At 41.1% G+C, this 19,156-nt stretch overlaps 1 protein-coding gene across 7 annotated transcripts in view; it reads right to left on the bottom strand.

Annotated features, from left to right (window-relative positions):
* The window catches only part of atrx (ATRX chromatin remodeler), a 177,020-nt gene extending 159,331 nt beyond the window's left edge, over nucleotides 1–17,689 (bottom strand). For 4 of the 7 annotated variants that reach the window (XM_067997175.1, XM_067997176.1, XM_067997177.1 and 1 more), the window contains exons 1-2: nucleotides 17,125–17,361; nucleotides 3,944–4,056 (exon numbers count right to left, since the gene is read on the bottom strand). In XM_067997175.1, coding sequence (XP_067853276.1) covers nucleotides 3,944–4,056; nucleotides 17,125–17,144 — 133 coding nt within the window. In that variant the 5' untranslated portion in view covers nucleotides 17,145–17,361. Of the gene's footprint in view, nucleotides 1–3,943; nucleotides 4,057–17,113; nucleotides 17,362–17,595 lie in introns of those variants that run through there. The other 3 variants (XM_067997179.1, XM_067997178.1, XM_067997180.1) reach the window with 3 other exon arrangements.
* Between the last annotated feature and the right edge of the window lie 1,467 nt (nucleotides 17,690–19,156).

The following is a 19,156-nucleotide window of genomic DNA, read 5'->3' as shown; positions in this document are numbered from 1 at the left end:
AGATGATACAAAGATAGGAAGGAAAGTAGAGAGTGAGGAGGACATAAAAAACCTACAAGGGGATATAGACAGGCTGGGTGAGTGGGCGGAGATTTGGCAGATGCAATACAATATTGGAAAATGTGAGGTTATGCACTTTGGCAGGAAAAATCAGAGAGCAAGTTATTATCTTAATGGCAAGAGACTGGAAAGTACTGCAGTACAAAGGGATCTGGGGGTCCTAGTGCAAGAAAATCAAAAAGTTAGTATGCAGGTGCAGCAGGTGATCAAGAAGGCCAACGGAATGTTGCCGTTTATTGCTAGGGGGATAGAGTATAAAAACAGGGAGGTATTGCTGCAGTTATATAAGGTATTGGTGAGACCGCACCTGGAATACTGCATACAGTTTTGGTGTCCATACTTAAGACGACATACTTGCTCTTGAGGCAATACAAAGAAGGTTCACTCGGTTAATCCCGGGGATGAGGGGGCGGACATATGAGGAGAGGCTGAGTAGATTGGGACTCTACTCATTGGAGTTCAGAAGAATGAGAGGCGATCTTATTGAAACATAAAAGATTGTGAAGGGGCTTGATCGGGTGGATGCGGTAAGGATGTTCCCAAGGATGGGTGAAACTAGAACTAGGGGGCATAATCTTAGAATAAGGGGCTGCTCCTTCAAAACTGAGATGAGGGGAAACTTCTTTACTCAGAGGGTGGTAAGTCTGTGGAATTTGCTGCCCCAGGAAGCTGTGGAAGCTACATCATTGAATAAATTTAAAACAGAAATAGACAGTTTCCTAGAAGTAAAGGGAATTAGGGGTTACGGGGAGCGGGCAGGAAATTGGACATGAATTTAGATTTGAGGTTAGGATCAGATCAGCCATGATCTTATTAAATCGCGGAGCAGGCTCGAAGGGCCGATTGGCCTACTCCTGCTCCTATTTCTTATGTTCTTACGTTCTTAAATTATGTACTCACGAAGCTGAACCTTGGGAACTCTTCAAAACGTTGTCTCTATTTCTGACACTCCAGTTGACATAACAGCAGCAGCCCTCTCAATTAGTACATGCTATACCCCATCCTGAAGAGCAACAACCAAAAGCCAATAGACACTGACACAGCAGCAAGCACAGTACATCCTAGCACTACTGCCACTATCTGGAATCAGTTCCTAAGTTTGTCTTCAATTCCAGCTATGCAGCAAAGCTCACTCACTACTACAATGTACCATGTATACCACACTCTGTACTCTATACATTGAATGCCAATGTTGTCAATTTTTGTCAACGTTGTTCCTGTAGTTTCCTATGTCCCATGGAGCAGTGGAGCCAGATAGTATGGCAAAACCCAAGAGAGAATTGGATAGATATTTGAGAGCGGATTATTGAGGGGTATTACTCTTTGGGATCGTCCAGATGGACTGCTGGGTCTTTTCCGGTCCTGTACCTTCCTTTAGGAATGTAGGATAATTACAATAATTTTTAAAAATGGCCCTCCCACAATGTCACTCCAATACATGCACACTGGTGCACGCAGATTTATCTATAGTCTTTGTCCTAGCAATCCTCATTGCTTTCACACCTTGAATATCAAGTTAAGATCAAAAAAATCCCTCTAATATTGTTGACATTAGTTCAGTCCCATCATACACTGCTGGATGGGATGTAAGGCTCCTGTTTTACTGTTGAAACAAAAACTAATGGAATGCATTTCTAGTTAGTTGGTAAAAGCTGATTTTTTTTTTGGTTGCAGAGCACTAGGGTAAAACATGCATTAAGTAAACATATGTTGTAGTGGTTATAATGAATTGCTGCAAACTGTGAAGTTAGAAATAGTAACGCTCACGTCTTACTCAATGAACTAGAAAATGTTTTACCACATAAAGCCTGCAAATGCAAATAATTACTGAGCATTAAGTGGTCAATGAGCTATGCAATGATTAAATTAATGGAACAACCAATGCACACTTCCATAACCCTCAGGGTGGGTAAGCAAAACCATCCAAAGGATGTTTGGAGAATAAGGGCCCATCTGGGTTGCCAGAGATACACTTGCTAGTCATAAGCTTTTGAGGGTATGCCACAGCAGTAATTGGGGTAACCCTATAACCTTGGTGAGCACCACCTGTGTGGTCAGAACAACCTCTATTACATACTGACACTACCACCCACAGTGACAAGATAAATGGGAATACTAACTTATTCTTGATTACCCCAGATAAGACAGATATGGGAAATGCAGGCAACTCTGAGGTCAGCAAAGAGCAGCACTTTTCCTGTCAGGAAATTCAATTCACAGGTCATGGGGAGAAGATAATGAAAAAGGTACATAAACTTGTGCTAAGCTGAAAAGTATGGCTCAGAAATCACAAGACGTGAACCCTAGGTTTCATGAGTTCATCCACTAGTGTAGCTTGGCTCAGTTGGTAGCACTTTCATCTTTGGGTAAAAAAAAACTTGAGCTCAAGCCTCATTCCATGACTTCAGTATACAGTCTAGACTGGCAGTCTGGTGCATTATCGAAGGATTGCTGTGTTGTCAAAGATGCCACCTTTCAAATGAGATGTTAAATGCAAGCCACATCTGCCTGCTCAGGTGGACAAAGATCCTACGATGCTACTGGAAAGAGGGCAGATAGTTGCCTGTGTCATTCCCCTCTGGTGCACCACGAGAAACTGATCAATTGGCCATTTTCTTCTTGCTATGTAAAAAAAGTGACTGTTGTGCTTTCCTACATATAACAGTCCCAGAACGTCGAAGTAATTCATTGTACAAAAAACACTTTACAAGTCTGAGACACTTGATAAGTCATTACAAGTACTTTTTTTTAAAAAAATTGATAGAACAGGATCTTGTGATAGCAGTTAAATTCTGTACAAGGTGGCAAATGTCTTCCAGTTGCAGTCTGTACAATAGGCATCTTGAAGCATTTGTGATAGCTTCTGATAACTTGGTCTCTCACACCTTTAAACAATTCTTACACCTGAAGGAATATCTTACAGGTCATGGAAGAGTCAGTCAAAAGGAAAACATTACTGAGAAGCTGAAGTATGGTCCTCTTCATTTGGATTTTACCAGTGAGAGTCAGAGGGGCGGGAAAAAAAAGGGAAATGCATACAGTAACCATCCTAGTCAACATCCTTGGGCAGATCATCTGAATAAAAGATGTCAGTCTCAATCTCTTCAAATCTAGCTCCACCAGTTCCTCTTGGAGAAGCTGCTGAAGCACTGGCTAAGCAATTTTCCCTAAGACATTGTCTGGTAAAATTGCAGAGCCCTCTCGGTCACTTATAGAGCCACCATGGATACCATTTCCCAAACCATCTATATTTCCAGTGCATCTCTGCAATGAAGATATTCCCTGACAGCAATAAAGCCGCCAGTTGATTCTGGTCTCCCAGTAAATATTTCTCATGTAGGAAAACTAGCATTCTGTGGTCCCTATGAATGACAGTTTTTATTCAGACCCGAATGGACGTCAGTAAGTTGAATTGCCCTTCTAATTTAACATTTTCATAGCATTGAGAGAAGTTCTATTTAGGAGACTCTTTACAAATCTAGGAGCAAAACTCAAGAATCTCCAGCATGTGTACCACAAACTCTGGAAAGTTATTTTTCTTTCCAGACTCATTACATGCAGAATTCTTAGATGCGAATGGCCTTCCTTCCCCAAGATACTAGCACTGATTGCTTTTGCTCTGGTCGTGTGCAGTCATACACTCTTTAAGCTACTATGCGATTTTATTTTTAAACACTGAAGCTAGCCACATCTCCCGCATATGCAAAATTGGATTTTAAAAAATCACTGGTTAATTGAACTTTCTGTACAAAAGAGGGTTTTTTTTTTTTAAGTCATTGCTACACTGCTCTGCAACCTGGCAAATATCAGCAACTTTGCCAATGGATTAGCAAACGGGATCAGTCTGCATCTTACTGATTTATCAAGTTAAATGAGTATTTACCTGAAAACTGATTTAGACACGGCTTTGGAGAGGACAGGGTTTCTTCACCTTGTTCTGTTGAATGAGCCAGATATTCATGAAGCTTCTGCACTAACGTATTCAGCTTGCTTTCACTGTAAAAGTAAGAGTTACAGTTTTTTTTAAAAAGTGCTATGTAGTCCAATCCATTTGTATTTCTTAAGAATGCAATTACAGACACCCAAATTTAAGCAGCTAGTGGGCAGCAGAGGAAAAAAAATTATTTTGGCAGTCGGTGATAGAAAAGCATTGTCAGGGGCTTATAAATAGGCTACCTGCCTGCCCACTTGGTCAGAAAATGGAGTATGATTAGGTTACTTTCAATTGTGGGGTTTTATAGAACCATTTTTCTTTTTCTCTCTACAACTATTTAATAATCTGCCTTTACAAGATTGCATAATTCAGAGAATTAACAATTACTCTATTTTCAGTATGCTTTTTACTGGATTAACAGTCTATTCCTATGCCAGCATACGGTCTTCAAATTGGATATGAAATGGATTGGATTTTCAGGCCAAAATGAGTATATTTATTTATAATTAAAATATAAATATGGATTGTATCAATGAACCTCACCCACAAGCAACTTGCATTCAAAATCAACAATGGTTTAATAGAACTTATGCAAGTATACAATATAATAAAATATATCTGTCAATGGACACCTAAGTGCACAATCTATTTGCAATACATGTTGAATACTCCTTAATTGGGAATCCCCATTCTGTCATCCCTCTAGGTGGCACCTATATAAAATTTTCCCTATTATAAAGCAATCTGTGAAACCTACAGCTTCACATTTCTTCCAATCTAATACATCCATAGACACTTCCCCCATCAATCACGTTAGTGACCGCCTCATAAAATTCAACTAGATTATTCAAACACGTCCTACCCGTCACAAATCCATGCTGACTTTCTTTGATCAGCTCATACTTGTCCAAGTGCTCAGCCACTCTGTCCCAGAGTTAAATTCCAGTAACTTCACCACAACTGAAGTTAAACTGACAGGTCTGTAATTACCTGGTTTCTCCCTCCCTCCCTCCCTAAACAACAGAGTGCCAGCTGCAAATTTCCAATCCAACAGCACAATTCCCAAATCTAGGACTAACACATCTGCAACTTCCTCACCCATTTATTTTAATACCTTAGTGTGGAAACAGTCAGGTCCTGGAGATTTGTCTATCTTAAGTCCTATTATTTTCTCCATTACTGTTTTCTTACTTATCCAGTAAGTTCCTCCCCTTGATTTATTTTTAGGCTCTCTTCTACCACTGGTATTTTGTCCTCTACTGTGAAAATGGATATAAAGTATTCATTTAACAAGTCTGCCATTTCCTTATTGTCCATTAGTCTCATGTGCATGTGTCTTTAATGGGTGCACATTCGCCCTTATCAATCTTTCTCTTAATATATTTATACAAACTTTTACTGTTAGCTTTGGTAGCCCTTGCACTTTTTTTTTCATATCCCCTTTGCACCTCATTACTTTCTCCTTTGTTGCTTTTTATAGCTCTCCCAGTCTGCTGGATTTCCACTTTTCCTTGCATTTGTGTTATACTCCTCTTTTAGCTTTATACTGTCTCTTATCTCATTTGTTGACCATGGTTCTGTAACTGCACAGGTGGAGCTTTAGCTGTTTAGGAGCATGTACTGGCTTGTATTGTACCAAATACTTCTTTGACTACTCCCACTGTTTGCCTGAAAGTTTACCCACTAACAGTTCAGTCCAGTTTACCATGATCAATTTATTTCTCATCCCTTCATAGTTTTCCTTACCTAAATTTAAAACTTTGGTTTGTGACGCTCCCTTCTCCCTCTCAAACCTAATATCAAATTCAATCATATTGTCACTGTTCGCAAGATCCTCACCGTCCTATTGTTAACTATTTCTGATTCATTACTCATTACTAAACCTAGTGTGCCCTGTTCCCTTGTCAATTCTAAAACATACTGTTCCAGAAAACTGTCCCGAATGCATTCCAGATATTTGTTGCCTTTACTACTTGTTCTGCTTCTCCCAGCCTATATGAAAATTCAAATCTCCCATTATTTTTGCTACACGCTACCCTGATCTCCATATTTATACCCCCCCCACTACAGCATTACTGTCAAGAGGTCTGTAGGCAACTCCCAAAGTCTTGCATCCTTTGCTGTTCCTTATTTCTACCCAGTGTTTCCACTATCTAATCATCCTTACTAAAATCTACTACTGTAATTTTGTCTTTTATCAATATTACTACTCCTCCTCCTTTCCCAATTTCCTTGTCCTTTCTACAGATTCTATAATCTGGAATAGTTCGCTCCCAGTGATGTTTGTAGTCAGGTCTCTAACAGCTGCTACCACAACATACCCTTTAAGCTGAATTTGTGCTTCTAACTCATCTACTTTATTAGTGTACAGAGCTCTTATTTGGGTAACTGTCCCTACCCTGGTGTTTTTCCTCACACGTTTTGATTTGTCACACTTTTTTTTGCTGATGCTCTGTACATTGCTGTACAGACAATTTAATATGTTCTCTTCTTTCATCACTCCTGCTTTATTATTAATGGATATGTTACTTCTTTTAAGTTATTCTGTTCCTCGAGTGTTTGTTATCTTTAATCACTTTTTGTACTCTGACAGTTGCTCATCTCCTCATTTTCTTGGTTATTATTTCCACCTGGACCCTCCTTCTCCACCTCCACCTCCACCCCCACCCCCTTTACTGGTTTAAAGTCCTTTCTACAGTCCTATTTATCCTTTCCATTAGGAGCTTGGTCCCAGCCAAGTTCAGATACAGCTCATCACAGTGGTACAGCTCCTGCCTATCCTAGTACTGGTGCCAGTGAACCCCTCCACCCATGCCCCCAGCCACTCATTTACTTTCCAGACCTGTTTATCCCTATGTCAATTAGCACTTGGCTCAGATAGTAACCCGGAGATTACCACACTCAAGTTCTTTCTTTTCATTTTAGCTTCTAACTCCCGATACTCTCCAGCAGAACTTCCTCCACATTCATTCCTATATTGCTGGTTCTGGTATGGATCACTACAACTGATTCTTCCCACTCTCTTGCCAAGTTCCTTTCCAGCCGCTTTGAGACATCCCTCATCCTGGTAGGCAACACATCCTCCTGGCCTATCGATCGCGACTGTACAGGATACCCTCTATGCCCCTAATTATCAAATCGCTTACAACCTAAAACCTTCTATTCTACTCATCTCCCCCTTGAAGAGAAGGGAGCACCTGCTCCACGGTAGCTTGGTTAGCATTCTGGCCATCCTCCCCGCAGCCTTCTTCCTTAACCTCACAGGTAGCAAGTACATTGTATCCGATGGACAGGACCAATTTCTGCGCTTCCTCCTTCCTTGCCTCCACGAGGTTTCCCCCCACCCCGCTAACTGTCAATCACACACTCTTCTTCCTGTACCTGTATCCCTCTATGAGGTGTGACTGTGTTCTGGAGTGAACTATCCAGATATTCCTTTCCCTCCCTTATGTACCGGAGCGTCTCTACTCATACTCCAGCTCAATGACTCCGAGCCAAGCTAACACTCATTTTATGAAGTTCATAAAGACGACAATAGAAAAGTACAGGAGAGTGACATTCGAAGCTAACCTGTGATATTTCCCTTAAAGTCCTTGGTTGAATTAGAGGAAGCAACATTGGATAACACTTTCTAAAAACTGCCACAGAATTCGTATTTGGTTAAATTTTAAAAAATTAGGTTTAAGCAGAAAGCTTTTGAAACAGAAATTTAGAACAGCTGTTAAAAAATCTAATTAAAATACACACATACACTTGCCACAACAGTTTTAAGATCCAACAGTCACAAATTTAAAAGCTTAAAATTTTCATTCACCATTTATTTCCCACAATTCCTTCAGAAATTGTAATTCTACGATTTTCTCCAACGGTGGTTTCATGCAATAGCAATTACAACTGCGCCGCAACTAGTGCCGAGAACTGAGCGCTCAGCAATTTATGTACTCCTACAGGAACTAGATAACTATAACAAGAAAACACATCATATATTCAGCAACAATGCTGAACAGGAAATGAAAATCTCCTACGCTGAATGTTAACACCCCAGAAGAAAATAGTCAGACGAAGAACGCTGAGCAAAAAACTTTTTAAAAAAAAACTATTATTCCAAGAATTTGCAATATTACACACTAAGCAGAAATGAAGAAGAGATTTTGCTTTGCAACTGCTGCACAGGATCATACATCTTTTCTAAAACTACAAATCCAGTGGCATCAAATAATTGGATTTTGCAAATAGCGTTTTCTTCAACTACAAATACTCAAAATTATAGGTAGAAATTGCTAAAAACAAAAATATGCTTTCTTCCAACAGCAGCATATTGTGCTTAACGCAAATTGATGGTTTTACTACATTACAACAAAATAAACAAATGTCATTCTTGGTCTGAGTCAATAAAAGGAATTCACGATTTTATGCCAAAAACTTATAACTGTACGCAGTAGTCAGAAATCCTAACAGCAGCTGATTTAGTCGTCAATTCCAAAAGTACATTGCAGAGCAGCCAGAGTCCATAAAAAATGTATTTAGGGTGATCACTAGTAAAGCATAATAGTACATTGGGAAAAAGTTAAATGCATGTAGAGTGAAACCTGTAAATTAGGGAAACCTAAGGGACTTGCGTCAGGTGTCCTTATTTTCAATATGGTCATTGTATGTTCAGTAAACTGGATGAACCAAATATCCCGGGATTGGCTTTGTCTCCTGCAGCGCTCCTTTCTTTCACCCTCACCTGGGATCGTGCCTAATACTGGAGCTCTGCCTACAGGACGTGATTTCAGTTAATTTTCTGTTCATTGGGTTTCCCAGTTCATTGCCATCCCAGGGGTCCTTTTCCATTGAAGGAGGGATGTTCTGATCCTGGGATCTGCTATGTTGGCAGCCTGCACAAGGTGAGGTGGCTGCTGTAGTGCCGGAGTGCCTGGGCGATCCCTACCAAATTGGGGGAGGTGATTAATGTCCTGCAGACCTCTGTCTGAGACCCCCCTCCCTCCATGTGCTGCAGCTGCTAACGTTTGAAGTGCTAAGGGGTGGGTTGGGGGCTGTTAGCAGCTCATCAGTACCTGACGCACTGGTGGAGTGGGGTTGCCAACTCTGGTTGGAGACATTCCTGGAGGTTTGACCACATGACATCTACAAATTTATTGGATTTGCCTTATAAAAGGTTGGGTCCCCTGTAGCTGAGATTCTTTATTTGTGGTTTCACGCCAACAGCTATCGTGTCAGAAGTTCCAAGAAAAAAAGAGGCCACCCGTGAGCAGGCGAAGAGGGGATAATGGGAAACCATTCTCCCCCAAGCCCCCATTCCCAGTCTCCCTCTCCCCCCACATTCCCCAGCGTCCCTTGGCCCCCAATCTCCAGTCTCCTACTTTCCCCAACTCTCGAGCCCCTCCACGATTTTAGGCACCCCCCCAACCCTGCGATCTCTGGGCCCCCGATTCCCCTTCCCTCCCCCCAGCAGAGAAACCGCACTATCCCTGGGATAGAGCCATGCAAGCATTCAATCCCAGAAATAGGGCGGTTTCTCTGCCGCTGAGGATGCTGAGTAAATAGATCTCCATTCCACAAAAACCTCGCGCTGACCTGCGTGTCCTATGTTTTAAGTTGTAAGCAGACTTGGTGCCGTGAAGGCTGTCCATAGTTCAGAATTTGCGAATGTCCATGGTTTTAAGCTGCAGCTTGTATCTATTACAACGTAAGTTATTTGGGACTGTCAATAAGTATCCGTTTTTTGGGGGTGTCCACTTGTACAGGTTTCACTGTACTGTAGACAATTCTTTCCCCAGGAAGTTAGTCAAACATAATGCTGTTTAAATTGATTTGAATTATGAAAGATATTCAGCAGTACAACTACTGATTTACACCCATGGCGTTGCTGATGGTGAGTTGGAAGGTCGGAAGAGGAGGGGCTGAGGAAGTGGAGATAGTGAGGTAGATAAGGGAACAATTTGAGGTTTTGTTAGGGAAGGTAAAGATTTGAAGTGGTGGACGTCTGTTAATGTTTTATTTGACATCTCTCAGGGTAAGCTGCAGAATATGAGCTGAGTTCTAAGTGTCTCTGATGCGTGTGTGCATGTGTTCTTTTGTACCTTGTTTTCCAAGTTTGCATATTCTTCCTTCTCTGTCATTTTACCCTCTATTGCACTTGCCTGCCATTGATTAGTAGTTGGCGGAGGGATCAGCTTGAGCTGTAGGAGATTATGGGCGGTGGGTGGAAAGCAGACAGCTTTGGGATGAGGAGTGGCAACTCAGAAGGTGAGAAAAGAAATGCAAAGGGGGCGGGGGGGGCACTGCAAGCTCCATTTCATCTGCACCGTTTGCTTGCCATCCCCGTTCACCTTCTCACAACATCCTTGTTCTCAATGCATGTTCTATCACTTCTGCTCTGCATCACTTCACATCCATGCTCCTCTTCATCACTGTCTTCTCACATACTTCACCTACTTTCCTTGTAATCAGATGCCTACTTTTTTTGACCCATTCCCAATCCATGTTGTCCCCAATTAACTGCCAAATTTCCTGCCTTCTCATTCACTCCTGAATTCACCTTCCTCTGCAACTTCTGCCTTTTCCCTTCATACTACCACTTCCTATGCCCCTCACCGCCACCTTCATCCTTCCCTTAATACTCAATCACACTTGCCTTCCTAGTTCACCCATTACTCTTCCCTCATCCTGTTCCATACCACTGCCTCACATCTGAATTCTCCTCTCTCCTGTCATGTTTCCTCACCCTCACTCCCTAACCTCTCATCCACTTCCCCATGTTTTACTTGTAATCTTCCCTTGTAACCTACCTCCAATTTGTATTCCACTCACACCTCCAAATCCCCTAACCCCACCGCTATTTACCACCAAATTCACCTACCCCTGCTACTTCTGTTCTTCCCCCTTTGCCCAATCAGAGCTTTGAACATTGAACTGCCAGCAAGATAACAGATACGGTCTGGGGCAACAATAGATTGTAATGAGTCTTCTACTCACTACAGGAAGATGAGTAGACCGAGGCCAGCAAGTAGCAGGCAGCATAGCCCAACACAACTCTAAACAACCAGGGCGAGCTGGGATGGCATGGTATGGTATGGTATTAAGGGATGATGTGGAAATGCCGGTGATGGACTGGGGTGGACAAATATAAGGAGTCTTACAACACCAACACTTACAATACCTTACATTAGTATTAAGGGTAAACAATTTTACAACACCAAGTTATAGTCCAGCAATTTTATTTTAAATTCACAAGCTTTCGGAGGCTTCCTCCTTCCTCAGGTAAATGTTTACATTTACCTGAGGAAGGAGGAAGCCTCCGAAAGCTTGTGAATTTAAAATAAAATTGCTGGACTATAACTTGGTGTTGTAAAATTGTTTACAATTGTCAACCCCAGTCCATCACCGGCATCTCCACATCATTAGTATTAAGGGAGGAGCGGGGAAGGCAACAAGGTCGGGGCTGACAAATAACAGGCAGCAGGCCCCATGGCTTGGCAATGGGTCAACAATCCAACGGTGCAGCTGGATCAGGGGCCCTAAGGTAGCAGAGGAAAAGTCACCTAAAAAAAACAAAATGGTAGCCAGAGCTAGGCAACATGCCCTGGTAAGTGATATCACAGCACCACCTAGTGGCAGTAGGCCTGCAACTAAGACAAGCACTGCTTACATAGACAAATTCAATTGATCTTATTGACATTACAGTAATTGTGACAAGTAGTTATATGCGTGTATGACTTTTTTTTTTACACACACAATTACAGTAAACTATATTGGTTTGACTTTCCTCCCTAATAGAGTATCGGTACCAATATGCTAAATTAGCCTATTACTAATCGCTTGCTCACAAACAGCACCACAGAAGTTATTTTTGCACTGTGTCAAGGTACGATAGAACACAACTTCATATGCAGTTCACAGACTTCCTAATCTTCCCTTGGCATATCCAACAAGCAAAACACCTTAGGACACACATGCATACCTTCAAATCACTGGCTAAAAGGACAGAAGACTTGGAAGTAGGTCACCCATCTGCATACCCTCTTTGTGGACAAATTATATACTGGGTAAGCCACTAAGCACCAGGTGAAAGGTAAGAAAATGCAGTTTTAATATTGTAATCTGTTGAATTTTAAGTCTTGAAGTATTGCAACAGAGGTTGCTTCTAGGAAGGGGAGAAGAAAAAGTAATCTGCTAATTTCCCAAGGTGGACTTAAATCTTTTATAAGTCATTCAGAAAAAACAGCAAAATAATAGGGCCATTAAATTATGTAATGTTGAAAAGAACTTGCATTTTCTGGCACCTTACATGTCCTCAGGTTGTCACAAAGCACTTCAAAGCCAATAAATTACTTTTGTAGGCAAACATGACAACAAATTTGTGCATAGCAAGGTCCCACAAACAAGTCAGATGAATAACCAGCTAATCTATTTGGTGGTGTTGATTGAGAGATGAATGCCAATCAACACACCTGTGAAACCTCCCTGCACTTTGAAAAAGTGCCATGGGATCTTCTACACCCACCTGGACAAGCTGACTAGGACTCAGTTTAACATCCTGCTTAGATTATGTGCTCAAGTCCAAGAGTAGAGCTTGAACCTTCAGATTCAAGAGGGAGAATGCTACTACTGAGCCAATCATTCTTGCTCAGCAACAGAAATAAAACAAAGTGATAGAGGAACGAAAGCACAAACTGACAGTACAGCTAATTAGGCAATGAGTAACCAGAAAGATCCCAGATTCAATCCCTCACTGCTAAGTTAGCTGATCTCAGCAAATGCAATAGGAGGGACAGCATAGTTGCCTCAGGCCCTGGAGGCGGTTTTGAATGCCAGGGTACCACCATGAAAGGACACGTGGACAAGATCAATCTTAGCTATAATGCTCACCACAGTTAAGGGGCCTACAGAAACTCACATTCTAGACTCATTAAAATGGCCATCTAGAACAAGGTACTGGAAGGTAACAGGCATCCATGGAAATGTACCCTTTCAAGAAATCAACACCTTCACAAAAGGAATGGAGGATAAAAATTGTACTTCCATACTTTACTCCTGCAGTCCAAGACCAGAAGTTTTTCCTTTGAAATCCAATGAAGGCAAATATAATTATGCTACCGTAGTACTCAACTTCACACACTGGGCGGTGCTGTGCTGAATCATTTTTATTGCACAAAATACCACCCCGTGGGTGGAATGTGTTCTGCAGAGGATATTCATGTTAAACAATGGAAGACCTTGTTCAATTCCAGTGAAGTTACAATTGGAACTTTTAGCTTTCACTACATGCTGTTCTTCAGCCAACTAGATTTTTTTCTGGTCACTAACATTCTTCCATTGGTCATTATATAATTATTTATTTAGACTTTTGTACCACCTGAAAACCAGACCCCGTGATAAATTAACTATCCAACTTAGACTTTGCTATTCGCAGTGGTTATCCAAAATATTTGTCATCTTATCGCACAAAAGGAGGGAAGTCACAGACTTCAGAAATAGCTATATATAATTGCACGTTCATTTCTATCACAAGTAGGTCCTACCCTTCCCCAAAAAAATTACAGATGCAATAATACTTTACTTTCCCAAACCAAATAATCCTACATATTTGCTATAATTTAGCTTGGAGAAAAGACCACTAAAGACAGCTAACTATAACCCTCATAGAACTGGCAAGCAAGAGCAGCAAACAACAGCAAATGTAATACAGGATGGGAAATGAAATCGCTTGCATCTACTGGTTATAACAAAACTTCCTATAGCTCATTATTTGAGACTGGTAAATAGCAATTGTAATTCCTATCTTCATAGAATTAATCCAGGGAACAATAGACCAGTTAGCTTAACGTCAATGTTGAAAAGACTTCAGCATCTTTGCTAAAAGATCAGATAACAAAACATCTAATATAATAGTCAGCATGGATTTCTCAAAGGAAGGTCGTGCTTAATCAACCTTATTGAATTCTTTGAAGTGGTAACAGAAAGCGTAGACAAGGGCAATGCAGTGGATGTAGTACACATGGACTTTCAGAAAGTATTTGATAAGGTACGATATAAAAGACTCAGGGCATGTGGAATCAGGGGCCTTGCAGCAGAATGGATTGAAAGATAATACAAAACAGAAAAGAGGTTAGGAGTTAATGGAAGTTTCTCAGACTGGCAGATAGTGGTAAGTGGTGTCCTGCAGGGGTCTGTGTTGGGACCACTGTTGTTCACCACATACATAAATGATTTGGACTCAAATTGGAAGTATGGTGTTGAAATTTGCAGTTACAAAATTGAGGGGTATAGCTGATAATGTGCAAGACTACACCAAAACACAGGAAGACATAAACAGGCATGTAGAGAGGGTGCATAAATGGGATGAAATTTAATATAGCAAACTCTGGAGGTGATTCATTTTGGAAGGCCTTAAAGAGTGCAAAGTAAAGTATTTCTAGAGGAGCAGAACACAAAAGCTAGGGAGTAATGTTAAATCTATATAGAAACTTGGTTAGACCATATTTGGAGTACTATGTGCAGTCCTGGTCTCCATACTACAAAATGAATATCAAAACACTGGAGAAAGTGCAGAAAGGATTTTCAAGGATGTTACCAAAATTGAAAGGATGTCACTATCAGGAAAGATTGAGCAGGCTAGGGCTGAAAAGGAGAAGACAACTAAAAGGATGTGAATAAACTGTTTCTACTTGTTAAGAGTCCTGAACAAGGAGTCATAAATACAAAATAGCCACTAACAGATCAAATAAAGAATTTCTTCACATAGAGTGTGGTAAGAATGTGGAACTCACTACCACAGAGTGGTTGAAGAAGATAGCCTTGATGCATTTAAAGAGATATTGATGCACACATGAGGGAGAAGGGAATATAGGGATATGGGGTCACAGGAAAAGAGGTAATTACAGTGGAAGGAGGCTCATGTGGAGTATAAACACCAGCAAAGATCAATTGGGTCGATTAGCCTGTTAGTGTTGTAGTTTCTATGTAATTCTATATAATAATGGAAACGTAAAAGGTCAGAATGCCTGATTTCAAAATGGGAACTTAATTACATTTGCACATCCCGGTCCTATTATTCTCTCTTCTCTAATCCCACTTCATCTGAAGACTATAATTGTTTTTGATTTCCCATGTGCAATGCCACAGGAGATCAACTCATAAGATATTGAAAAATCTTACAGGTGCACTCACTTCCTGTCAACTTTTTCCAATAAAAATGTAGACATAGGAATTTATAATGGAAACTTCCTACATAAGCTTGTCACTCTAAGTACTCCCTCCAACCAATGGAGATGCTGCATTAGGAAGATGTAATTACAATATGCAGTTTACAGAGGCAGTTTCTATTACAAGTATGGACACAGGATTTTATAATGGAAATTTAAGGACAGAAAATCTGAATTTAAAATAGGGACTGAATTTTAAAAATTCATTCTCAGGATGTGGGAGTCACTGGATAGGCCAACGTTTATTGTCCAACCCTAGTTGCCCTAAGAAGATGGTAATGGGCGGCCTTAAAACAGAGTCAAGCACATTGCTTTGGGACTCGAGTCAATTATAGGCCAGTCTGGGCAAGGACGGCAGATTTCCTTCGCATTAGCGAACCAGTTGGGATTTTACAACAATCTAATAGCTTCATGGTTACTTTTTATTGCCAGATTGTTTTTTAAAAAACAGAATTCAAATTCTCAGAACTGTCATGGTGAGATTTGAACTCATGTACTCTGGATTACTAGTCCGGTGACATAACTATTATATTACCATAACCTTCATTACAACTGTGTGCCCTCTAATTTCATTTCACCTGAAGACAATGCTTTGTCATAACTTCAATATTTTTTGAATGCTTGAACAACAGAAAAAAGCAAATGTTTAAATTGGTCATAAACAGAAAATGTTGGAAACACTCAGGTCAGGCAGCATCTGTAGAGAAAGAGTTAACGTTGCAGGTCAATGACCTTTCATCAGACCTGAAACGTTAACTCTGTGTCTCTCTCCACATATGCTGCCTAACCTACTGAGTATTTCCAGCATTTTCTGTTTTTATTTCAGATTTCCAGCATTTGCAGTATTTTGCTTTTGTTTAAATTGGTCCTTGCAGCAGGGAGTTATAACCTGTATTCCTCAATATCTTGAGAGTTTTGCAGACAATATATAACCTCCAAATCTACAAGAGGTCAGGCAAGGTGATCAAGATACTTTCATGCAATTTTATTAAAAGAAAATCGATAGTCTGCTTTTAGCACTGCGCCTGGAAGTACAGTTGACATTTAGGTTTACAATTTAAAGTTTTGACATTTCAATCTGCTTAATTAAATTAACTGGGAGGCTACTCCTTTTTTTTTAAACAAGAGCAGCTACGAGTTCAATGAAAAGCTATCTAACTTTAATATGATTTTTTTTTCCGGAAAGGGTTAACCAAACGCCAACGTTGCATGGGTCGTGCAACAGTACGAGGACAAGTCTAACCTGCAATCACCCACCTGGCGAAAGCCGGCTTTAGGATTCAAAATGGAGAATCCGCAAACTGTCTACTGAAAGTGACGTTTGGCCTTCACATCGCTGTCTGTACTCACAGCAGGCCCAGCAGCACCAACTCTCGTACGCACTGAGTGAGCAACAGTGTCTCTCAACCACTAGATCCGTTACGTGTGTGTGTGTGTGTTTATCCTCCAAAATTCAAAAGATCACTGCGTGCTCTTCAAAAAGAAATCTAACGTGTAATTGGGGGATTTCCTTTGGGAGAATGTTTCCTAAATATGATTTTTTTTTAAAAAATCAATGCAGATGAGGAAATAATTGAAGTAACAGGGCAGCTGCAAGGCCGCCGCTTTATTTTTTTTTGAAGAAGAGTAGGCTTTACTGAAATCTGTTAAGTAATAAGTGCGGGGGGGGGGGAATAATATTCTAAACAGCCTCCGTGATGGCGGCGTTATTTACAATCCTCCGGCCTAGTTAGTTTAGGACTTGTGAATTAGAGCGGGACAAAGGGGGAGGGGGGGGTTTAAAAGGAAGGCGGGCGGCTCCCGCGCTTCCTCCCTCCCTCCCTCCCTCCAGGTCCTCCTCCTCCTGCCCGCGCCGCCACTACCGTACAAATCCGACCAACGTATGATTTTTTTTTATATAAAGCGTCACCTAGAAAGTACCTCCGCGGCTCTGCTGTCATCTCTCCCGCGGCTCCTGGAAGGTGCTGCTTTCTCCTCTCATCGGTGGTGGCGGCGGCGGCGGCGGCTCTTCCTCCTCGCCGCGCCGTTTAACTATTATTGCTCTATCTTGGATTTTATGGCTCTGTGTGTGTGTGTCTCTCTCCCAACCCTCCTCCCCACCGCCGGTATTTTCAGCCTATACCTCGAGCAGACAATACCGCGCCATCGCTTCCCACCCCTTCTCACCGACGCACAGTCCTTGGCGCGCCCACCACTCTTCGATCTTCCTTTCCAATTGGTCCTGCCATTTTTCAGTATCCTATTCACCCATTGGTCTTTCCCAAGGGCATGTGGTACCCAAAGAGGGGCTTAGCCATTAAACATCATTTTTATTTTTTTTAAAAAGCTCAAAACTTAAGACAATCATCTTTCTCCCGTTTGGGACTTTTAAAAAAAAAGTCTTCTACTCACCATCTCGCTGACCTAACTAAAGTCTTCGTGACTTAATTGGGTCATACCATCTCATGGTATCACCATTGCTGTGAAGAGAGAAGGGAGGTTGTTCCTATGGTGACCAAGGCTGTCAAGAAGAGACGTCATGTGATATGTGGCCTCCTCCAATGGGAATAGGGATACTAAAGACGACGTCACGGAAAGATTGCGTCCTGCCAGTAAGCTTTCAAACTACTGGCTGCTTTTGCTGCTCCAAGGTGTTGATTGGTTAGTACAGATGTTACCTGGTAACCATGTTGCCATGGCTACTGGGATGTTCAGTGATGTAGCAAAGTATTATTTGAATAATAATTTTTGAAAATATGATTAAATAGACTTATAGGATATACATTGTGGTGGGAGGGTTGAACATTTTCTGTGCAATTATGGTAAAATTAATACTGTTGTCATGTAGTACAGGCCAAAGAGCAATGGAAAGCCAAAAAAATATATAAATGTATCTATAATATATCATACAATAGTAATAAGATAGCTATATTTTTCAAAAGTGTTGTCCTTGAGCAATGTCACAAGCATACATGCTAATCGTTAGCGTTTGGTATGGATGGTGAGCATTTCATGGGCACTTCGAATGTCCATGTTTGCAGATGAGAATCAGCACCGCTCTTGGCCTCCCTCCACACTGGGACTCCTACCTCACGTCGTTGCTCCGGTTTTGAATGGTGATGCACACCTTGAGGGGACTGGAGTACCTGAGCGTGGCTTTGGACGGAGCGAAGAAACCTAAAAGTTTAAAAGATGTTTAATTGAAATTGTAACTTGCTGAGGCGTGGTGCCCCAAGAGCAACTAGGAAGGTGGGAACCCCAAAATGACAGAGAAAGTAGGAGATGAAGAAGTGGGCAGGGGATAGGTGAATGGGAGCATTTACTGGCAGAACAGAGGATGAAGAGTGTTAGCATGAACTGCTGAGATTGGAGGTGTTGCATAAAAGCAAGTTGTTACATAGGAACATAGGAACAGGAGTAGGCTGTTCAGCCCCTCGAGTCTGCTCTGCCTCAATTAGATCTTGGCTGATCTGCATTTTAACTCCACCTACCCGCCTTGGTTCTATAACCCTTAATACCCTTGCCTAACAAAAATCTATCAATCTCAGTTTTGAAATTTTCAATTGAGCTAGTTTTACTTTAGGTGATTTATGTAGATTAGAAACAATAGGGGTCCAAACATCGACCTTTGTCAGACCCCAAGGTGCAGTTTCCTTCAGCCTGATATTAAATCTTTCATGATTACTCCCTGCTTCCTATTTTTTAACCAGCTTCTAACTCCATCCATATTCAACCTTGTATTCCTTTTGTTGTACTAGTAGTCTTTCACATGGAACCTTGTCCAAAGCTTTCTGAAGGTTTAAATAGATTACACCGTAAGTAAAGGCATAATCTACTTTATCTGTACCATCCTCAAAGAAGTCAGAGAGGTTCATCAGGATCATGTTGAATCATGCCCACTAACTAAATATCTGGTGGCCCATGTGCTTGGCATACTGATGATGACAATGCTTTAAATTGGCTGGAATTATGT

The sequence above is a fragment of the Heptranchias perlo genome, chromosome 15 (assembly GCF_035084215.1).
Source record: "Heptranchias perlo isolate sHepPer1 chromosome 15, sHepPer1.hap1, whole genome shotgun sequence".
Classification (NCBI taxonomy): Eukaryota; Metazoa; Chordata; class Chondrichthyes; order Hexanchiformes; family Hexanchidae; genus Heptranchias; species Heptranchias perlo.
Note: the sequence above shows the minus strand (reverse complement) of the source record. Positions and strands in the feature narration are given on the sequence as shown.